At 44.6% G+C, this 24357-nt stretch overlaps 1 protein-coding gene across 4 annotated transcripts in view; it reads left to right on the forward strand.

Annotated features, from left to right (window-relative positions):
• Nucleotides 1–24357, forward strand: part of Palm2akap2 (PALM2 and AKAP2 fusion) — a 414772-nt gene that overhangs the window by 241222 nt on the left and 149193 nt on the right. The window contains exon 7 of one of the 4 annotated variants that reach the window (XM_041657136.1): nt 7267–15418. The exons of the other annotated variants lie outside the window; for them this stretch is intronic. Within the exon in view, the coding sequence (XP_041513070.1) occupies nt 7267–8003 (737 nt within the window). The 3' untranslated portion in view covers nt 8004–15418. Of the gene's footprint in view, nt 1–7266; nt 15419–24357 lie in introns of those variants that run through there. 4 annotated transcript variants of the gene reach the window in all.

Genomic DNA, 24357 nt, shown 5'->3' on the forward strand with positions numbered 1-24357 from the left:
AGAATCCTTTGAGGATCAAGCTCTTCCTATAAATATGAATATGTACCCCTAAGTCTTCACTTTTCTGGAGTTTTTAGTTATTGGAGGATATTTAGGGGTGATCAGACAATTAAAGAATGTGTGCTTCTTGCTAGTGTTTCTGACAGTGGGCCGCTGTACAGACTCCGTATTTGTGAATGTAGAATGTGAAGAGCCGCACTCAGAGATGTGCCCCAGAGACGAGAATACAGGGATGCAAACAGCAGATCTCCCCACCAACCTTTTTGCTCTGCTCAGCAAGGTGGGTGAGGGTGGAGGAAGGAACAAGTAGCCCTGAGCCACAGTTAGTGGCAGTACAGGTGGACTCAACTATGAACACTGGGTTTTGGTTTATCTACTCAAGGTAAACTCACATTTAAAACGAGTCTCATAATAACATAGTTAATAAAACAAAATCATCATGGGCTTTTAGACCAGAATAAACCTTATGTAGGTCAACCTGAATATTTTTTTGAAGCCAAAAGTCCCTCCTTATTTTAATATAAGGCAAAATTAAAAGCTAATCGTTGACCTAGGTGGCATATCCATGGACTAAATTTCAATGTCTAGGAGACATCTCTCAAACACTTTCTTCCACTTAGTTTTTACAAGAATTCTGAAGCCTGGTGGGGCTGCAAGTGGCATTTGGCCACACCCAAAGCAGGTCCCCATCCCTGGAGATCCAGAGGAGGATTAAGCTGGAACCTGAAGCTTAGAGCTCTTATACGAAGATTCGCTAGCAGTCTTGCTGGGGACTCTTCTAAGTGCGCCAGGGTGTGTGTCCAAGGTCAGCTGGGGACTAGATGTTGAAAAGTCACATCTTCCTACCTGTTACTACAGATCAACTGGGGAATAGATGTTGAAAATTCATGTCTTCCTATCTATTGCTACAGATTTGGTACTGATGGATCCTGGCAATTTGTGGCAAGAAACTTTCTATTCTTTTCTTAAAAGGACATGAAGTATGATCTTACTGAAGGGTTGGTCAGGCCTTAGATGGGGTGTGTGAGAGAATTCATGTCAAGAGGTAGAAATGGAGGCTGAGAGTAGTGGTACCCTCCCTTAATCCCAGCACTAAGTATTATCCACTGCTCATACCCGTCTCTCCAGGCTGCCCAAAGCCCTGGGCCATCACAAAGGTTTCTGTCTTTTCGGTGTCGGGGACAAGAACTAAAGCTCCAAATCAAAGTACCAAAATAGGCCCTCGTTTGTGTTCCTTTAGAAAATCAAGTCATGTTGACCCTTAATCTTTATCAGTAAAATTGACACACTGCCCAGCTGTCTTGCTGAACTAGTGGAAGACACACAAATGTTCCACGTTCCCCATTTCTGCTCATGCCAATGTACAAGGTTTGGAAATCAACAGCTGGGTATCTCTCGCACTAAAAGTGTGCTTCCCGATTCTAAGCAGCCTTTCAAGGCGGCTTTCGTTAAGTGGTCTTGAATCTCATGTCCCTCACCCACCAGGTCCTTTTTCTGGAAACCGTGGAAAGCCTTTCACCAGCTCCATCTCACGTCCATGGGGCTCCTGCACAGTCCTGGAGGGGTTCCTGGCCACGAAAGCTCTTTTCTCGTTTCCCCTCCTTTGAGTCTCAACTCTGCGCAGACTGCAGAAGCCCTTCATGTGGGGAGGCCTAAGGACTGTCAGGCCAACTGGAGGTCCTTCGTGTGGCGAGAGGTGAAGGCATGCTGGAGGGGAAAGACTTTGGCTATAAACTTCTTGGCACAGCGTATTTTAAAATTGTATGCACCGAAAACCAAAATGCTCTCAGGCATGATGGCACAAGCCTGCCATCCCAAGACTGGAGAGGTTGAGGCAGAAAAATTGAGAGTTCAAGGCTCGCCTGGGCAAGTGAGTACGACTGTGTCACCCCAGCATTCGGGAGGTACATGCAGGAGGTTCGAGAGTTCAAGGTCATTCTGGACCCCGTAGTGAGTTTGAGGACAGCCTAGACTGTCATAACATGACAGCTGCAGGCATAGCTGAATGGTAGAACATTTGCCTCACGTGCAAAAGGCTTAGTTTAATCCTGGGTGCCCTAGAACAGTTACTCCTCTCACAAACAAACCAACCAAAACAAAACAAAACAAAATCCCCCAAAGTCACGAGTAACCCCATGGCTCAAGAGGTTGAGGAAGAAGGATGGCAAGTTTGAGGCAAAATGGGCTGCACAGCAAGACCCTGTCTCAAAAAAACAAAACAAAACAAAAAAAAACTGGGGTTGAACCTGTAACCCAGCGATGGAGCACATGTGTAGCATGCGTAGGCCTTGGGTTCAATCCCAACACTGGCAGAAACAGGGAAAATGGGGCTAAAACTGAAGTGATTGCATCCTGCTGGCTCATTGCTCCTGTCATTCAGTTTGGTGTGTGACTGTTTAAGAACACAAGCAAAATAGGAATCTCCCTCATTACAAACACCAAGGTAAGCGTTCTTCCCTCCTGCATAGCTTGCTGGATGTTTAACTGGCATTTCCGTGTTACCATCCAGGCGGACTAAGCATTGCCTTTGATTGTCTTTGGTCAGCTCCGAGATTCTCAGTCGGTCCTCCTAGGTACCCTTTACCAAGGAAGAGTAAATGCAGAGAGAAATAGCGACCACATCCCCAGTGAACCACTAAAAAAAGAAAGAAAGAAAAAAATCTCTGCACTTCCTTTTGAAGCTTCCTTTTCACCTAGAAGAATAAAGTATTTGTGTAATATTGTATTTTATAACACAAACCTAAGTCATAAGATACTTAAAGTATTCGGTGCTCAATTCTAGAAACACTGAACTGAGTGTGTACAATATGTACTTATAAATATGCATATACATACACCCCTAATGGAACTCTGTTCACATGTGGTTCTGTCTCCATGTCGTGTCACATTTAATAACATTTAAAATGACACACAAGAAATAAAAAGGAATCCAGAGGCCAGTGTGGTGGTCCCTGCCTGTAATTCCAGTACCCCAGAGGGTGAGGCTGGAAAGTGAACTTGAAGCCAGCTTGAGCATCACACGGATTTTGACAAAGGCATTTGAGGCTGGCTCTCCTACTGTTGCCTAAGTCCCTCCTCCACTCAGCAGGAGCTCTTGGTTCCATCATCTGCTTTTCTCTCTCCCCACTACTCCAGCTTCATCACCACCTCTCTGCACCCCACCTCTCTGTACCCCACCTTCTCTCCCACTGAATTCTTTCTTCCTTCTGCCATGGACCCACATCACCTTTCCAGAGGAGAACTGCTCACCCCCACCCCATCCTCATCCCACCCCCGCCACCCTCTAGTTCTAGGAGCCGGCAGAGGTGAAAGGAGGCTGGGTGCAGAGTGATGGGGAAGGAGCAATGATGGACCAACTAGGTGGGTTTTCTGGGCAGAGAGATGGACAGCTCGAAACATCCCCGTGTTAATTGTCTGTATCCTGTCACAACATAGAAATATTTTGCTTCATGCTCTGTACTGGTGACAGGTTAATATATCATATTGCTCACATGTTGTTGGAAGTTTGGGAGATAATTCAATATTCTACCTACCAACGTCAATCATTATGTTAATAGTGGTAAAATATATCTTAATCCAAATATGAATTCTTAATTTAATTGTAAATTTATTTTTTAAAAAAGCTTTGGAGTTCATATACAATCGTAAATAACCATTTTCTTTTTCTGATCACATGCTGTATGGAAAATCAGGAAATCATCAAGATAAATATCATTTTTATATAACAGTCTTTGTGTGTGAACCTGTGTACCCCTGTCACAAATAATGGTTGTCTTCCCATAGTGTCACTTGAAAAAAATCATTTTCTATGTGCCAAGCAGCCAAACGTTCAACATGGATGTCATGAAAAGTGGTCACTGGGTTTTCTTTCTGAATGGTTAGCTCAGTGTTCACCTTGAACAGACTGTATCGTAGCATGCCGGTGGCTGGAACAATATTATTGCTGATTTCTTAAACTGTGGCAAGCATTAATTGTGAACCTTTCTTTGGTGTTTTATTGTACAAAATATTGGTGACTGGTGAAGACCGTTTAGTTACATTTACTTGTTCAATGTGTATATCAGGTTCCTTCTGTAGAAAAGGTTCTGGGGTAGTAGCTGGCGGTGGAAGATCACACAAAGATGATAGGCAAGGAACTAAAAAAAAAATCCATGAACCTGATAAATCATCCCTACAAATACTAGTGGTGGTGCACACTACAGTCTGAGCATGTGGGGGAGATTTGGGGTTCAGAGCCACTCTGGACTATACAATCACACCACTGGGTAGAAATTGTCCAGTGTCTCAGAAGAGTTTAGAAAGCGTCCAGGAGTCTTAAGAAGAACGGGGTGACTTAGAGATGGGAGGTTCGAAGAAAGCATTTGGGAGAAGGGGCAGTTGATCTTGACATTGATGGCTGTGTATTTGGACGTGTAGAAAGTGCAAAGGATTTTGCAGGTGGGAATCTTAAAATCAGGAACTACTTAGATACAGGATGGAGTGATTTGGTTTGATGCGAGAGGAAAGGAGAGAGAGGATTTGACAGCTGAAAAAAACAACTAGGCTCTTCTTACCAGCTGGTAGATAATCAGAAAAGGACAGGGGTTCGGGCACTGACGTGCAGGTATGTGAGGCTCTAGGAGATTATCGGAGGAGAACTGGGAAAAACAGGTTAGGCGGAAGGACCACAGGCCCAGGATAGTCTGGGCAGTGTTCTGAACGTAATGTGAGGGCTATGGTGGTCAGCGTGTGTGGAAAGCAAGACAGACCGTGAGATGAGGAGGAAGGAAGGATGGGGACAATTCTGACAGGAGCTGGATGCTGAGCCAGGGAGTTGGTGTTTCACCCACACAGGCAAGAATAATGTTTCTGAGAAAAAAAATTCAGACAGGTGGAGCGTGGCTACAGGCTCAGCAGACTTCTGAAATAAACAGCCTATTGGTAAACATTTCAGACTGTGATCCACATAGTCCCTGTTAGCAATCCTCCCTCTGGTATTTCCTCTCTCCTCCCTCTCCTCCCTGCATCTCCACTCCTCCCTCCTCCCCTCCCTAAACTCTTTCACTCCTCCTCTCTCCATTCCCTTCCTCTTCCCCTTCTGTCCCTCTCTTCCCTCCCCTTCTCTCTTCTCTTCCTCTTACCTTTCCTCTTCATCTGTCTCCTTCCTTCTCTCCTTTTTTTTCTTTTTGAGACAGAGTTCAGGTAGCCCATGCTGGTCCCAAGACAGTGGAGAGTGATCTTGAATTCCTAATCCTCCTGTCTCTACCACCCAAATGACTTTTTTTTTCTTTTTACACAACCCTCTAAAAAGTATAGAAAACCATTCTTCCCCCTGGCCATACAAAAACTGGCCCCAGTCTGCCTTTGCCCTTCTGTCTATATAGTCCTTGGGACTTGAGTAGGAAAACAGAAGTCACTGAAACCTGAAACGTGGCTGTTGGGCTGAACAGAGTGGTCTGGACTGGGGCCTGCTGGGAAGAGATAAGGATGAGGAAATGGATGGGAAGCCCTGAAGCAGATCCTCTCAGTGACTGGATTAGAGAGATTAGAAAGAAAGTGTAGATCAGACATGGTTCAAGGATTCTGACTTAAAGACTAAGCGCCTAAGTGCGGTACTAGTGTCACCTCACACCAAGATGAGGGAAGAGTTGAGAGAAGGTGTGATGGTTTCTTGGCTGCTGAGCCCAGCGTGTCTGGGTACCATCTGGGTGAAGGGTGCCTGCAATCAGGTGACTCTGTGGACCTGCTACCCCATTCCATTCACAACATGTGTCTCACAGGGAGTCTCTGAGGGGATGAACACAAATGTTGGGTGTCCCAAGAGGCTGCAGGACAAGGAAGCGCACTACTTAGGAATACCACCCAGCACTGGGATGTGAGATGGTTGGAGAATCTGGTGCCTTGGGTACCACTCCTCCTCAGCCTAAGCAAAGGGAGAGGAGAGTCTCACAGTGGTGAACATCAGGCACTATACTGAGTGGAACAGAGAATGGGACAGAATCATGAGCCTTAGCACTTTTCAGAGAGGAGTGGACAGAGCCTTTAATCCCAGCATTCGGGAGGCAGAGGCAGGTGGATCTCTGTGAGCTCGAGGCCAGCCTGGTCTACAGAGTGAGTTCCAGGACAGCCAGGGCTGTTTCACAGAGAAACCCTGTCTCAAAAAGTCAAAAAGAGAGACAGAGAGAGAGAGAGAGAGAGAGAGAGAGAGAGAGAGAGAGACACAGAGAGAGGAGGGGGGAGGGATGGAGGGAGAAGGAGGAGGAGAGAGTGAAGAGAGAGAGGACAGAGGGCCTTTTGGAGCATCATCCTCAATTCCTGTGTTACAAGCATCATGACAGCCTGTCCTTTCACTGGCTCCTTTTTAGAAGTTTTGCTAAGTGGCACAGATGTGCTCCATCACATGTGATTTGAAAATCACCCTTGATAATAACTCTGTGACTTCTGTATGGTGCTGTGGTCGCTGAGCCATTTGAAGGATGCTTTCTGTCCTACAAAGAATCCACCCAAGTGTTGCCTGATGGTAACTTTACACTCCAGCTGGAGGTCAGATAACGACTGGATTTCCTCTTAGAGTACACCGTACCAATGCTTTCCGATTCTTTCCGTTTCTGCAGAATAGCTGATCGTACTGTAGAGGGGGACAGCTATGTCCCGCCTGCAAAACACTTGGCATCTCCTCCATTAACAGGTTCGAGAAAACGTAGAGAAAAATATAGGCATATATTTAATCCCAGCACTCGGGAGGCAGAGGCAGGCGGATCTCTGTGAGTTCGAGACCAGCCTGGTATACAAGAGCTAGTGCCAGGACAGGCTCCAAAACCACAGAGAAACCCTGTCTCGAAAAACCAAAAAAAAAAAAAAATATATAGGCATATATTTGATGAAAGAGTTAGGAAAATGACTGTAAGCTTCTGAAAGGTAGGCGCATCTTTGAAGCTGTCTCTAAGCCTAGGCAGAGCTCAGTCACAATCACATGCATGTTGCTGGCCTTCCCATTATCCTGTCCTGTTAGACCTGAAGTTTCTTAGTTTAACTGTTCTCCTAAAGAGTTCATTGAGATGCGGTGACTCTATGCCTCTGTCTTCTCAGGGCATTAAGCTTCTGTGTGAAGAATACACAGCTGCCTCTGTCCACACTGCACGCCTCATGCTAACACTCAGGATGCTTGGTGGTTACAATAGAAAGGGCACACATCACTTTTTTTTTTCTGTCTGTTTGGCAATTAACCATTCACTGGCTTCTTTTTTTGTTGTAACATGCACTTCCTTTCTCTTGTTTTCATTCAAGCTATATACGCCATGGAAATTAATGTGGAGACAGACAAACAGACAGGAGAGACCAAGATTCTCTCTGCATCCACCATTGGCCCAGAGGGGGTCCATCAGAGAGGAGTCAAAGTCTATGATGATGGTACCAAAGTAGTGTATGAGGTGCACTCAGGAGGCACCGTGGTAGAAAACGGAGTCCACAAATTAAGCGCAAAGGACGTGGAAGAACTCATTCAGAAGGCTGGACAATCAAGCTTCAGGGGACACATGTCGGAAAGGACTGTTGTTGCGGATGGGAGCCTGGGCCATCCCAAGGAACACATGCTCTGCAAAGAAGCCAAGTTAGAAATGGTACAGAAATCCAGGAAAGACCCCGCTTCGGGAAACCCCGGGCAGCAGGTTCAGCCCGCCAGCACGGAAGGGCCAGAGGCAAACCTGGATCAACCCGTCACCATGATTTTTATGGGCTACCAAAACATCGAAGATGAAGAGGAGACTAAAAAGGTGCTAGGCTACGACGAAACCATCAAGGCCGAATTAGTCTTGATCGATGAAGACGACGAGAAATCGCTAAGAGAGAAGACAGTGACGGACGTGTCCACCATCGATGGGAACGCGGCCGAGCTGGTGTCCGGGAGGCCCACGTCGGATACCACAGAACCCTCATCCCCAGAAGGCAAGGAAGAGAGCCTGGCCACAGAACCAGCCCCAGGTACCCAAAAGAAAAAGCGCTGTCAATGCTGTGTTGTCATGTGACCACTTCTTTCTCCTTCCCTTTCTTCCGGGCAGCCTCTCTACTCTCCACCTCTTAACTAGAGCTCACTGTACCACTGCGATACTGTGAACTGGAAGCAAACACCTGCCTTGCCTCACAGCTGGATTTGCTTTGATCTCTCACTCACATCTTTCCTTCTCACTTGGGAAACAACGTGCATGTGTTTGCTTCATTTTTTTTTTCCTCCCCAAGAACTTACTTTCTCCTCTAAGTCTTTCCTTGTGTCTTCAAGAGTGAATCAGTGCGGTACTGCTCGGTTGGAGTGGACTCTTCACGGCGACTGGTTTATAATAGCCTTAATTGACTTGAGTGGACTCAAACCCGTTGGCACCGGGGGTTTTCATTTTGGCGTGTGCTCCTCTAACATAGACACACACACACACACACAAACACACTGCCTCTCACCTGCCTCTTTTGCCGTGTGGATCTTTGTTTTTTCATCTTGTGTAGCAAAATGTGGTGGGCTCTAGCCAGTTGCTAGCGTAGCCAAAAGTGGACCTACCTTCATCTGGCTGTTCTAGGATGACACGTTTTCTTTGCTGCCTTACAGAAGCTTCCAGACTACAGTGTTGTGTTTTCCCTTATGTTAAAACTGAAGCGAAGTTGACTCAAAAGCAAAGAACCCAGCGCCTGTCCCAGCTAAAGTGTAGGGACTGACTTCTCCCCTGCCAGTCAGCAGCTCTTTCTCTTCCTGTGGCTTGCCCAGTGTACAAAAACCCTTTGTACAGGTTTTTCTAAGGACCTCAGGCCACCATGGTTTTCAGCATCTGTAGTGCTCACCAATCCATAAGCCCTGTTTCCATACTCCCCAAAATGTAAAGTTTTATATTGTTTTTTTTTTCATGGATATTTTCTGATTGAATTCATCTATTTTCAAAGAGGGGATCATTTTGAGAAGTCTCTCTGCAGTGACCATATTTCTTAAAACAGTCTTTCTGACCAATGGGGGCTGCCATTACACCCCTACCGTATCCAGGATGGTGCTGTACGCATTAGCGGTTCGTCTCCCCGGCCCAGCTGATTAGTCTCGCATCTGTGCTTTTTAAAAATTACTTCGTTATGTCCCCATCGGTAAGAGAATGCTTGGGGTAACTTCAATGTGTAGTTCTCTCCACTCTTTGAAAAAAAAAAAAGTCCAAGCAGTGGTGGCACATGAGGAGGATCTCTGTGAGTTCAAGGCCAGCCTGGTCCACAGAGTGAGTTCCAGGGCAGTTAGGGTTATGCAGAGAAACCCTGTCTCAACAACAAAAAAATAAAATAAATAAAATAAAACAACAGAGGTTTTTCAATGTCAAAAATGTTGAAAGAGGAAGAAAGATCTTAAATTCTTCCACATGGTCTGACTGAGTTGCAAATTTCTAGGTTTCTTAAAGTTTTGTTTCTTCAATATCTGAGAATTCTAAAATATCAAGGAATTTTTTTAACCTAAAACATGATGAACAACCCTTGAAATACATTGTTAGCATCACCCCAACCTGGACACCCACATGTTTAATGGAACCAAAGGGAAGGAATTTAGAAAAAGAACCATAGTCCAGGAATAAAATGAAATAGCGGTGTGTTCATTGATTTTAGAGATAACTTTATTTACCCAGACATTCATAATATCGTCTCAAATCAATACCAGAATCATGCATGTTCCCATGGAATATAGCCTCAAGAACCATACACTTGATCTCCCACATCAAGTCTCAAAATATCTGAAAAATAGCTCAGAAAAAAATTCTAAGGAAGCCTGGAGAATCGCAGTACAGAACCAACTACATTTGTTTCATTTAGCTTCTCTGAGGACAAATCTGTAATTTTGTCCATTTCTTGGTTTAAAGTTATATTTATTACGATTAAAGAGAAATGACATTTTTATCTTTTTTTCTCAAGTCATTTCATTTTTACTGAGCACATGAGTCAAATCTTTAATATGTAAACAAGAAAAATTAAAAAGGAAGAGCAAAGAAATGAACTAAGTTTCTCAGATTGTCCCCTCCATGGTTTCCCTGAGGAAACTGAAGAATTGTCACTAGGTCTGGGCTTCGCGAGCACAGCTGCGGTAGAATGCAGCGACTCTGTGGTCTGGAAGCTTGGTTCTGGGGTCACAGCCCTTTTCCTCCACAGGTAACGGTTAAATAGCACACAAGCCTGGACTAAAACGCCATGTGGACAAACCCATTTCCACAACAGGAGAGACTAGTCCCTGTGGCTTCAGACAATCCATTTTAAGAATTCATTTGGGAAATTTACAATCTAAAGGTTTCCTCTGCCTATCTCTTTTGCTTTCCTGGGGATTTGGACTGCTCAATGTGAGGTTTCAGAAGCACAGTGAGGGAGTGGATGGCAGAGCTCAGAACCCCCTGGGCTTGATCTTTGGAACTTCATAAGAAAACTATTTATCTATGAAGACAGCAGTCTGTACCTCCCACTCTTCATAAGATCTCAAGGACCAAGGATAGTCTGCCATCATCTGTTGGTCATTATTAGTATGAGCAAGTGACTGGCAAACTGTGAGTTAGGATTTGCTCTAACATTTTGTTGTTTAAAAAAATGTCATTTAATTGAAATAAGACATAGTGCCCTCATTAAAATTATTTGTGGCTACAGTATATGAAAGTATGTTTGAATATGGCAGATGTTTGCATACAATTCCAGTCTCTGTGGGGGATTCAGGCTCAGCAAATCCTCGAGCAGCCCATCTACAGCATCAAGTTATGGCCTTGATGATGAAACTGTTGAATAGGATTGTAATCGTGACTGCCACTCCCATGACTATTGACAGTGTCTGTCTGTCTGTCTGTCTGTCTGCCCCCCCCACCTGTGGTATTGCCCCTTCTAGAAGCAAAGTATGTGGTTGTGTGGTCGCATAACCAGAGTAAAGAATCCATGATGATATTGCCAAACCACAATCTCGTTTTGAGCCAATGTTAGGCTGTTCATAAAAATATAACTCATTTCCACCCAACCTAGTGGAGCACACCTTTCATCCCAGCATTAGAGAGGCAGCGGCAGGACATCCCTGTGAGTCTGGGGTCAGCTTGATCTATAGATTAAGTCCAGGCTAACCAGGGTTACATAGTGAGACCCTGCCTCAAAAACAAAAAACAAAACAATAAAAAAAGACAAAAATGTACAGAAACACATATATGTGTGTATAATGTATATGTGTATATATATATTATTTAATCAGTTCCCTTTTAAATAAAAGAAACAAAAAGGAGGAAAGGGGTATTGTTTATTTTTATTTTAATGGTATTTAATTAGACCCTTTGTGATGGCCAAGTCTGGCCCTACATATATATCTAAAGACTCTTCATAACTTGAATGTTCTTGACATCTTTTTCTTAGGGCATTCTTTTTTAAACTTTTACACACAAGTGTATCATTTTCCTTATGTAACAACAAAAAACAAATTGCTTCGCAGATAGTTGGCTGGTATCCGGTGATTCCACTTATCATCGGCGGTGTCCAGGAAAGGGCCAAAAATTCCCTTCTGTATTGAGGCTTTACAAGAAGGTAAATGCGTAGATAGAGAGCTTCCCAGGGATACGGTATCATCTCTGGGACAAAACTCTGGAGGCAAACTCCTCCACTTCCTAAAGAAGTGTCTTTTCAGGAACCACAGAACGTTCCTGAAAGCTATGAATTACTTAATGCCAGAATCAGTGGTCATCAGAAAAGCAAAGGACAGAGTGAGGCAGCTGATAGAGGTGAAATGTCAAAGTACTTGCCTTGGCCCTTCCTTCTTAATGAACACTGACCCTGTCCGTTTAAAACATAGAGGAAAATAGGTAGAACACACAGTGAGGACACATTTTGTTGGCATTATCCTCACTTAAAACCTAGGCAGTGAGTCACCTCTGTTTGTGGCTGTCCCACTGGAGGATTTAACTCACTGGCGTGCCCTTCCCTGGTAAAAGCACCCCATCTCCAGCAATGTCAGTTTACAGTTTAAGCCATTCCAAGGTGAACAGTTTCATATTGTATTTTTGTAATACTTACATTTATAACTAAATCCATAAATTCCAAGCATTTTAAAAAAATAGGTTTCAAAACTTTATAAATATGCAATTATTTGAAAATACCATGGTCTGTTAATTGAGGTGTATTGATTTGGACAGACTGTGGAAGCATCCTTTTTTCTACTGGGTTAGTAAACACCACAGGGGCTTTGACACTATGGGTACATAGAAAACAGCTCAAAACAATGAGAAAAATCGGATCTTAGGTTTTTGCTGGCAGTTCACCTTCATAGCCCAGCACTTTTTAGGACTTACCAGGAAGGCCTACTTGTATCTTGTGAGGAAAAACTAAAATCCCTCCTTAGAAGAGTATGGTTTCTCATGGCTTCAGCAAACTTGTCAAATCCCACTTCACTAAAACCCCACATGGTGCTTGTTTGGATGCAGAGGGGTATAAAGATTACATCCTGAAATATTTAAAGGAAAATTTCACTGGTGATCCCCCGGGGAAGTCCCCCAGCTTCATTTTCACAACTTCAGAGACCTCTGATTCCCTTCCAGTCTAGCACCAGAGGGTCAGAACTGCCACACAGAAACCTCGCTGTCTATGTGAAAACATAATTGAGGGACCACAGACTTTCTGCATCCGAGACAGCATCTGGACAGCCTTAACTTTTGTAGTAATCATACTGATGATAGTAACAATAATAACAATGATTTTTTTCACTGCTTCCTCTTACTAAGCAGGAGAGCAAACTATCTCCTGCTGTCGAGGACTTTTGTATCTTCTGTGATGGTTTCTAAGTTTCTACAGGCTGATGCGTGAATGGTCACTTCTTCCCCTACTTCCCCTGAATGCTCACCTAGGGTGTTAGTCATTTTGTTTGTTTTGTTTTTTGTTTTCTGCAAGTCACTGCATTTTTTTTTTTAAGTCTAAAGAAAAGCATCTGTCTCACCAACCCTAAAATTCTCCCTAGACCCCCCTGGCAACTCCTTTGACTTGAAAGAACAGAATCCCAGAAAGAAAAGACATACAGGGTGACTTTCTTTTCCTTTCCATGTATGGTTAATGTACTGTACAGCATATATGTTTACAGACTGTATCTGCCTTGTGATGTCCACACAATGAATGACAAAAAAAGCGTTCTAATGTGCCATTGGATATATGCCTTAGCACTGCTGTTTGTGTTCTCCTCTTCTGTCCCGTTTAAAAAAACAAACAGACATCAACAGTTGTACTCCAAAGCTGTATGCACACAACATTCTCTTCCCCACTCCAGCCCAGAGCTGTGAATTTCATTACAGGAGCTTCAGGCAGAACCTGAAGGTGTGGCCCCAGAGGGGTTAACAGAGGCAGAGCCTGGGCCTTGTCCCTCCCCTTCTCCTAACTGAGTGTTTCTGGTTCCCATCTGAGCCTGCAGGATCACTCTGACATTCCAGGGGCAGGTCGTGGGGGCCCTAGACTACCCGCTGTGAGGGGCCTTCTTAGGCTCTGGGTCCAGGAGCACAGTTGGAAGCACAATTGGACTGGCTTGAAAGGGCAAGCGAGATAGACTTGTGTGGGGGCCCCCCTGAGGGTATGTATTTACCGTAGTCTCGAAGGAGTAGCACGATATAGGTAGGGGTAAGGAGTCACTGTAGAAATGGAATATTTACATTTATGTATTTTTTTAGAGAATAATATTTTTATAGTGGAATCTATATGTATCGTGGAGCTTGAGTTTGAAAACCCCCTCGACTGACTGAGTTCTTTCTCTGTTCCCTTATGGTTTCTTTCTGGTGAATTCGATAGCACTAACTCAGATCTTGTGACTCAGCCTCGGCATGAAATCCAAGGTTTCCAACAGATGTGCACTGTAAGCCTGAGCTTTCTGGGCTTGGTCCATTAGGTTGTGTTAGTTTCTGGCCCTTTGGACCACACCTTTTATAATACATAACTGCCTTTGGGAAGGAGATGAGGTTTCTCTATGCAAGAGAAACCTAGCAGTGACCCAAATCCAGTTCTTTTACACACTCAAGAAGTGATTGTTGCATTTATGGTGAAGGGACCATTCCCTACGGTGCATTTACATAGATGGTATCAGATGCATGAGATGATGAACTGGATATAACCATCTACACTGGTAGGGATGTCCAACCTTTTAACACTGTAACATGATGATGTCATATGAAACATTTCAGGCATTCATTATCTGGGATGCTTGCAGGGTATGATCTGCAGATTGGCTGTGCCTGATCTATAGTCTCTACAGAAATAGAAACATCCAACTCCCCTCACAGGCCTGTATCCATTGCTGAGGTTGCATTGTACTTACAGAGATCTGTAGAAACCAGAAAGAATTTTCTCTTTATCCATAGATGGGACTGTGAGTTTGTAGAGTTCTTGACTCTTTTGCCCAATTTTATGCTAAATTTAAGAGTCCCCATCACAGTGTGTTTTAGCTGATACTTCATCCATGCCTGTTCCTGTAACCAGATGACAGAGTGGGTCAAACCTCAGAGTGAGTCTTCCCACCTTTCCTGTTTGACCCCCTTCCCAGACAGCATCCTTCCCTGCCCCAAGAGTCCAGGATCCTTTTCCCAGCAAGGCAAGGTCATAAACATCTCTTTCTATTTCAATAAAAATAACCCCTATAGTTCCAGGGCAAATAATTTTAAAATCTTCATCACCAGAATCCACATCCTGCCCCTCCCCCCAAAAAACAAGCCCAGCTCAAGCCTATGTGTGAACCTCACTGCCATGGAGACAGTTGCAAAAAGAACTATGCAATTGCCTGAAGGTGCTGCCTGGTGCTGAGGGAAAGCCAGACACTCTTGTTACCAAGGAAACCTCCTGGCTTCCAGACTGGGTGGGCAGGGCAACATCGCTAGGGTTTGCAGTGACAAAGAGGTGAGAGGTCACCAGGCCCTGTCTGATCTGTACCGTTCTGCGCGTAGCTCCACTGATTTCCACGATATCCTATTCTGACAAGTGGGAAGAAGAGTTCTGTCCTTTGCAGGATTCTGGAACATTCTTTCTTCCTTTCAAACTCCTGGCTTAGGAGAGACAAAAAATCTTAACAAGGGTTCCAGAAAATGTTGTGTCTGATGCAGCTTTTCAGTTGAATGTAGGTTGTTGACGGGATTTTCAGCTTTACCTGCTCAGTCGGGGGTAGGGTGGGGCGTGTGATGCGTCTGTATATACATCCATTCGTGGTTGGTCGGTGGGTGGGGGGCTGGGAGTCTGTTGTGCTTACTCTGAAATAGACTTGCTGGGCTTAGCTGCTGTGCTCTGTAACCCGAAGTGTACTTTGACTGTTCTGTATCCTCCGGATGAAAACAAAACAACAAAAACCAACTTCAGAAAAAAAATAATAATAATAATCACTGCCAGCGACATCAATGCTGTACGTGTAGCTTCTTTCTGTTCCTCTGTACAGTGTTAATAGACAATAAACTGCCTTTTCACTGCACCCACCTCTCCGTGTCTGCTCCCTAATTCTTTCCGCTTCTCACTTGCTCTAAATGGACTTCGGGCTTGACCCCGTTGGAGGCGTCCTCCAGTCACTCCCTACAACCTAAGATGAATCCAATAGCCTACATACTGTGGATTGTTCCAGAGTCACCTGGGTGTGCCTAGGAATGATAGGAAAGCCCGATCTTTCTACAGAGCATTGATTCCTAGAGGCAACTGTTAATCCTCAATCTAAAGGATGTTTGCAGTGATTCTGATCCGTGTATTTGGAGGCCCCTTGTAGCCTGCCGATTCCAGCTGGTTTCCACACTAACCGAGCCAATCTCTCTCTGGCTTCTTTTTACACATCTCTTTCCACACCTGTCTTGCGGGGGTTGCTTTTTCATTTTTCTTGCAAGTCTCAGCAGTGGCTCAGACGGTTATCTCTTGGGTAAACTCGGGCTTCCCTTGAGGTTAAGTGAATAGTCTTTGTTCAGTGTGCTCCCTACCCAGACACTCCCAAAGACACACACTACTTATCTCTCCTGTTCTCCCTATCCATCTACTTTACCTAGAACAGGACTGACAAATTTTTCTATCCATTAGCAGATAGGAAATATGTTTTGGCTTTGTGAGCCGAGTGGTCCTTGTCAGAATTGCTTCCCTCAGCTCTACCTGACATACGAACGAGAGAATGTGGCTGGATTTTAATGAACTAATTCACAAAGCAGGCTTTAGGCCCAATCCGGCTTATTGATTTGTAATTTCTCCTCTTTTGGCCTAGGACAGGACCTGTCACATACTGGGTACTCAATACAGAAAAATTAAATTGTGGCATGAAAGAATAAAAAAAAAAAAAGCATGTGACGCCCTTACGGAAGTGTCACAGAAAACTGACATTAAGGAGGACATTAAGTAGATTAAATTAATTGAGGATGCCTATCCTTTTGGATTTCAAGGTGGATTTGGGTGAATGTCTTTATGCTTGGAAAGTAATGGAAGAGGGAACTATAAAAGGCACCTTGTAGGCTATCCAATTACTGGATTGGAGCTGGTAAGAATTTCAACCAATACAAAGCGGAGGAAATGCAAAGACATCTCCTTCTCAAAAGTGCTAGAGACGCTGTAACTACTTGGCTCCTGTGTATCTAAGCATTCAGCCCAAGTGTTTGGAGACCCGTGTGTTGTCTGAGCCATCCTATGTTGTAGGTGGTGGGGCTTTCTTTTTATTTATCTATTTATTTATTTAATCTTATTTTGTGTACATTGGTGTTTTGCCTGCATGTATGTCTGTGTGAGGGTGTCAGATCCCCTGGAACTGCAGTTACAGAGAGGTGTGAGCTGTCGTGTGGGTGCTGGGAACTGAACCCAGGTCATATGGAAGAGCAGCCAGTGCTCTTAACTGCTGAGCCATTTCTGAAACCCACAGCAGGGCTTTCTTTATGTTATTTCCTTGATGGTAAAAAATATTATAATGTCAGTTGGGCAGTGGTGGCACGCAGCTTTAATCCCAGCATTTGGGAGGCAGAGGCTGACAGATCTCTGTGAGTTGGAGGAGGGTCTGGTCTAAGAGTAAGTTCCAGGACAACGAGATCTACACAGAGAAACCTTGTCTCAAAACAAACAACAACAACAAATTATAATGTGAAACTTGTAGGTTTGGACTACAGCCAGGACAGTACATTATAATATGTAACCGCAGCTCTGGTACGTTCCAACGAGGGAAAATAGCAGAACTCTGGCAAGGAATCCAGTTCAGCACCCTCAAGGTTGATGGGGCATCCCCCTTGGGAGGGTAGGATTTTCTTTAATCCATCAACCCTGTGAGGCTGACATTATCGCTGTTAGGGACATACTAAGTACTCTACCCACATAGCAGTGCAAAACGTTGATCAGGAGTTCCAGGAGACAAGTTCTGCGTTCAGCCTTCCACTTCAAACCTGTTCTGAAGGCTCTCTTGTCACAGAAGTGGGGTAAGGATGACCATGAAATTGGGTGCAGAAAGACTGGGAAAGCCGGGGTTATTCTTTCCAGAAAAGACAAAGTGACACCAGTTATTTGAACCTTTAAACACGCAAGGAAATGTTTGGCAGTAACAGCGCCCCCTGTAGGCTGGGAGGTGTCTCTGCAACCCTTCCTCACTAGAGAGAAACAAGGTGATGTCAACATCAGCTCGTTAGAAGTCCGATTCAAAGGTATTCTGCATTGAAGTTCAGATGTAACTGTTCCTCTGCTTTTAATTTGTACTCCTTGATTAGGTTTCTTAGGTCTGGTACTTGCAGGGCAACGATATTCTTTAATGCTCGCTTCCTTGTCTTACTGACAATAAGAATGAGCATCAAAGACGGGCAGCTTGGAGAACGGTGAGGCAACAACCTTTCCCTCCAAGTTTTAACCAAAGGCTGGTCAAATGTAAAAGTGATGGTAATATTTCCAGTTTTCTTTTTCATGACCGTTTTACAGGGTACTGAAAACATGCATTCCAGATGCCTGCTCCAATTTTTAGAAGTTTTTATTATGTTTATTTATTGGGAGGTGGAGGTCAGAGGTCAGCTTGTGGAGTCAGTGCGCTCCTTCTCCTGCTTGGGTCTTGGGGATTGAATTCTGATCCTTAGACTTGGCAGCAGACGCCTTTACCTGATGAGCCATTTCATCCACCTCATTGGTCTATCTGTTCTTTTCAGGTCAGGGTCCTTCAGTCAGGCTGAGGACAACCTCAAGGTGAGGACAATTCTGCAGTCTGTATGAACTGCCTAAATTAATATCACACAGGGAACAAGACAATTTTGCTTTTTCTGAAATGCTAAGTAATAGCCCCATCTCAGAGAGCTGGCACTCCCCTACCCAGTACCCCCACAACTCAGGACTTTAGAGCATCAAGTCAATTATTTTGACCTTGCGCACATACCAGTGTGTGTGGTATTGTTTAATATTTTGGCCCATATAAACTTACTCAAGACTGAACTTTAGTGCACTCCCTTAAATAGCTATCACACGCCATAAAAGTAATTCAAAATAAAATTAAATGAAAGTCATTAATTTCCAGATGACTACTAGTCGGTGAAATCAACTAAAAACAGCTCTATTGTGTGTGTGTGTGTGTGTGTGTGTGTGTGTGAGAGAGAGAGAGAGAGAGAGAGAGAGAGAGAGAGAGAGAGAGAGAAGAAAAAGTGCAGTAGACAATATGGTCATAATTATTACTCTTTGTCTACCAAGATCAGACAAAAAGAAAGAGAACCAAAACATCAGATGTTCTCTTGGCATGTGTGTCGGTGTTCCATACTGCCAGCACCCCCACAAAATCCGGGGTGACACTGCCTCCCCTGTATGGATTTTTAAAAAGTAAAACCACAGTTCCTCATTTCAAAGATCAGAGTGTGAGACACATGAAATGACTCGCTCAAAGCGACAGGAAGAGAAGGGACAACCAAGGTTCTAGCACGCTCAGGGTGACTTCATGTTCTCTCTGCTGAACCAGGTGCCTGTCAGCCCCACAGACCCTTGCTTAAAGTCGAGCACGCCAGCCACATGCACGTTCAGACTCTGCGGCAAGATCCGGACTGCTTCACCAAAGAGCAGTAGCATCTGTTCCGCCAGAGCTGACCTGGGCGTGCGCAGTGTTTTTAGCTGCAGATCTGATCTGATTGTCTCCTGCTGTGTTTCTTGGAGAAAATGGGTGGCAGATGTGGGTTTGCAGGGAGCCGAGGAAAGGGGAGCAGAGCAGACTGCAAGGCTGTGGGGCGTCTGGTGGGCTCATGGTATCGTGGTAAAGCATGCCCACCTTCAGCTTCAGGGTGCCTTCTCCCCAGTGCCAGCTCAGAGAATTCTTGATGAGACAGGACTTAGTGTGAACTGTAACCTGGCTGGTCACAAGGTAATAAGGAAGGCTGAGTAGAAAAAGCAGCACCCACGGGACTTCTTGCTTCTTATCGCCCTCCCTTCCCGTTCCTCCCCTCCCCACCCTTTCTCTTTTCTATCAGATGAGCCCGTTTTCTGCCTGAGATCCCATCTCTCCTTAGTCCATTTTCTGTAGCTACAACAAAATACCCGAGACTGGATAATTTATGAAGTACAGAAATTTATTTAGCTTCCGATCTGGAAACTGGAAAGTCCATAGCTACCAGTACTGTCATATCATGGTAAAAGGTGAAAGGGCAAGCAGGTGAATTCAGAGGGACACATTGGATGAGCACTTTCTCGCTGGATAACATTCCTGTGTCTGTAACTAACACAGTCCCCGGAGAACAAGAACTCACTGCTTTGAGAAAAGACTTGATTCCTCTTTAGCACCTAACCAATCACAACTTAAAGGCCCCACCTCCAGTTCCACTAGAGTGGCCCCCAGCTCTCAGGGAGCATCTTAGAGGAGACAAGCCACACTCAGAGCTCAGCACCATCTGCAGGTGAGGTGAACACCGTAGGGAGTTGGAGAATTCTCAGGAAGCACCGTGCCCTGGAGTTCTATGGTTTTGCTTTTGGCTTCTTGCCTTTGATGTAGCAGAGTTTGGGAGACTTTTTGAAAAAACAATAATGATGAGGGCCTCTCCCAGAGTTCACAATTTAGTTGGTGCCTAGGCCAATCTGAGGCATTTATTACATATTGTGCTACTTGTGATGATACTAATTTCTTAAGCCTCTTAAGGTAAGTCTGCTGTGTGTCTGGTACTGGGAACAATACCTGGAAGCCCCTGGGGTAGGCTGACACAGCCCAGGTTCTTTCTGACCCTCTCAGCTCTCGCAGGAAAGAGAAGTTGTGAGCTTGGGATTCAAAAGTGAAGTAAAATCCAAAGTATTGCATTATACAGTGGGATGCCCTCAGATGATCAATTTTAAGCCATCTGATAAAACAACACCTACATTATGGTGCTTAGAATATTTTAAGTCGGGTGTGGTGGCACATTCATGGGAGAACCTTCCAAGGCAGGAGGAAGGAAGGAAGCTTGGACCATCTTCGCTAGTCTCATAGGGTAGGACCTAAGGCCTCTGAAGGGACTGAAGCAGTAGCTGGAGGCCAGGCTTTGGATGGTCACATTGTCCCTCTACGAATAAGTAACAGCCTGCAAGTTCAAGGGCTGACCACAGACATGCCGAGCTGACTCACACAAGGGTCTTGGTTTGGTTTGGTTTCCCTTTGTGCCAGGAGCCAATCATTCTCATATTTTATCTTCTCTTGAAAACTCAGATCTAATCAGCTGGGAGTCACATGTCCAGGAGGAGGGAATGTCTTGAATGCTTAGCGAGGCTACAGGAGACCCTCTCTCAAAACAACAATAATAAAGATAATTGAAAGCAGGGATTTGAATAGATTGCTTGTATATTGTTCATTGCAGTCATCTTCCAAATAGTCATAATATGGGGAAACCCCTCAGTTATCTATCAGCAGATAGCTACAATGAAATATGATATGTCCATGCAGGGAAATATTATTCAGCCATGGAAAGGAATGAAATCCTGAGGTATATTGCACACGGACATTGCCAAATTATGCCAATTAAGTGATCCAGGCAGGAAAGAGGCAAATGTTGTCTTAGTCTACATATGTGTGTTTCCCACACTGGTAAAAGTCGTGGAGACAGAAAGTAGGAGAGAACTTACCAAGGACAAGGAAGGGAAGACTGGGAAGTGAGTGTTTAATGGGAACAGACTTTCTGCTTGGAATGAAGGGGAAGTTCCAGGGGAGAGCCGTGGTTACTGTTGCACCACAGTATGAATATAGTCAATACTACTGAACTGTAAACATAAAGGTGGTTAAAGATGATATTAAGTTCCTATTAAACGTTCATTACATTCAGAGATAGGCTCATACTTAACTAAAGGATGAATTCGCCAAATGAGAGAGAGCAGCCGAAGGAGGAGGCAAGCTCAGGCAGGCAGGGATGAGCCAGCCAACCGCAAAGCAGAGTGCGGTTTGAAGGAGACTTGATGATGAGGCCGTGCCGTAGCCTGATGTCTGTTGGATATTGGAGAGGAGACTGGATTTTAAGGGCTTTGGAGTCCAAGGTGACCTGTTGGGTTGCTAGGCAAGGCAAGGGCCCTAGAACTAACTGTGTGGACAGGGACGATGTAGGAGGCAGAGGCTGTAGAAAGAGCAACCTGAGGCATGACAGAAATGAACTGAGGTGTGACCAGAGCCTGAGGGGCAGCCAAGTGTTCTCGATGCAAATGGATGGGGGTCACTGTGGACCACAGGAGACTTGATAGACTTTCAATGTGGGGAGGAGGAAAGCAATACCAAGATGGCTCGAAGCAGGACAGCCTCAGCCTGCAGACAGGTCCTTCACAGAGACCACCACCACTGTAGCTAATGAACTTGCATGGATTTCTGTGGGTAACACAGCTCTCTGTCTTCAGTTTCCTCATCCATAGCATAAGGATGCATGACATGAGAGTGTCTTTCTCTCCTCCGGTGCCGGGAAAGTTAACTGAGTTATGTTTGAGAAGAATGTAGCATAGTGTCTGGGATGGGTTAATGGTAATTGTCAAGCTGGACAGAATTTAGAATTGCCTGAGAAGTGGGCTTCTCAGGTCATGGATGTGGGGATTACAGTAACTGAGTGATGTCGACTGTGGGCGGGCCCATTCCCTACGCAGAGGATCCTGAATGGTATGAGCAGAGACGGCTAGCAGAATGCTACAGCCTTTATTGCTCTCTGCTGCTTGGCTGTAGGGGTGATGTGGCCATCTGCTTCTAACTCTGACCTCATCGGCTTCCCCCACCACAGTGGATTGCACCCTGGAACTGGGAACTGGAACAAACCCTTCTCCCTTAAATTGTTTTTGTCAGAGAATTTTGTCCAACAATAGAAAAGGAAATTATTAAGAGAATGTTAAACACAGAATCTACGCTTGCTGTTTTTAATCTGTCAAATCTGAGGGGTGGGGAGTAAGGATGAAATGTTGATATGCATTAGCTTATTTTGTATGTTTGGGTTATTTTATTTTTAAAAGTTTATATTTACTTTTTTATTTTATGTGTGTGGATGCTTTGTCTGCATGTATGTCTGTGCACCTTGTGCATGCCTTCAGAGGCCAGAAGAGGGAGTCAGATCTCTTGGGACAGAAGTTGAACTGTTGCGTGGGTGCTGGGGATGGAAAAGCAGGCAGCACTCTCAACCACTGGGATGTTTCTCCAGCTCTGGAATTTTTATTTTTTTTAACGACATGAAAATAAGGTAGCAGTAAAAAACAAAACAACTAAAAAAAGTATATATCACTAAGAAGTCAGTACTTTTCAAGTAGAAATATTTGGGACCCTTGTTTAAAAGCAGGAGGATCTGGCTGGGCTGGGCTCAGGTAGTTGCAAGGGCTGCATCTCCACAGACTTCCAGGAGGCCTACACTGCTAGGCCACTAGGCTGTTCTCAAGCAGCAAAGTCACTGGGACTGAGTGTGGCTCTGTTATCTTAGGGTATGAAGCAGAACACTCACACATGGTTACTTAAAGTCCAAACAGTTGCAATCTGCCCTCCCTACCCGAGTTCTACAGCCTTGGTTGTAACCTCTTGAGACGGACTGGAATTTGGGGGAGGAAATGCATCACTACTGAATATGTACTACTGAGTTTTCCCTCATCATTCCCTAGAGAATAGCATGAGGTAGCAATGGTACTATATAAGGTACACAGAAAGATGTGTGTATTATATGCAAACACCATGCTATTTACAGGAAGGCCTTGAGTGTCAGTGGAATTAATGTCCTCTGAAGGTCCTGGAGTCAATCCCCTGTGGGTTCAATGTGTTTGTCATTGTTGCTGTTACTGACATCACTCATAGTTCTATGTGCAGTTCTTGCTCCAGGTCTCTCCCAAGATGGACAGACAGACACCTCAAGGGCTTTATTACTGTCAGGTTAGTACATGATGCTGGCTATCCCTGGAGACCTCAGCTGGGGCTGTCAGTTACAGCACCTACCTACGCCACCCAGGGCATCCTCACATGGCAAGGAGCCGTTGGTTGCTCAGCAACTGGGTTCCAGAGTAGCTGTCCAGGGAGAAAGTCAAGCTTGAAGCACTGTCATTTTACGGAGTATCCACGATCTCACTACATCACTTCTGTCTCGTCTGAATGCTATGAGAAAGTCACTAAGGCCACCCACAGGCAAGGGTAAAGCAACTGGACACTTTACTGAAGGGAGAAGTGTAAAATAAAAAAAAAAATAGATGGGTCTTCAAGCCACTAGAAAGGGCTTGTTTAAGAAAGCTGTAACACGAACAGAGAGCTGTGGACTCACCTACTGGAGTTTTATCCAAGTGTGTGGCTAGGTATGGCATGGAAGCCAAATGGGTCCCTGCTTCAACAGGCTGGATAGGCCTAGGGATATCTAAGCCAAGATGGCCCCGACTAGGTGGCTTTGTGACTATGGTATGTAACCTCTTTCTCTTCAGGAGGTTTTGTGTCTGAGCACAATGCTTGGTGCAAAAAAGGGGACCAATAAACATCTGTTGAATGGGTGGATAGATGTTTGGATGGATGGATGAATGGATGGCCTGATAGATGTATGGTTGGATAAATGGACAGGTGGATGGATGGATGAATGGATGGACTGATAGATGTATGGTTGGATAGATGGACAGGTGGATGGATGGATGAATGGATGGACTGATAGATGTATGGTTGGATAGATGGACAGGTGGATGGATGGATGGATGGATGGATGGATGGATGGATGGACTGATAGATGTATGGTTGGATAGATGGGCAGGTGGATGGATGGATAAATGGACAGGTGGATGGATGGATAAATGGACAGGTGGATGGATGGATAAATGGACAGGTGGATGGATGGATGGATAAATGGACAGGTGGATGGATGGATAAATGGACAGGTGGATGGATGGATAAATGGATGGTCTGATAGATGTATGGTTGGATAGATGGGCAGGTGGATGGATGGAATGATGGATGGATGGATGGATGGATGGATGGATAAATGGATGGACTGTTAGATGTATGGT

Source organism: Microtus oregoni, unplaced genomic scaffold (genome assembly GCF_018167655.1).
Source record: "Microtus oregoni isolate MIOR12 unplaced genomic scaffold, Mior012 000008F_ref0000371, whole genome shotgun sequence".
Classification (NCBI taxonomy): Eukaryota; Metazoa; Chordata; class Mammalia; order Rodentia; family Cricetidae; genus Microtus; species Microtus oregoni.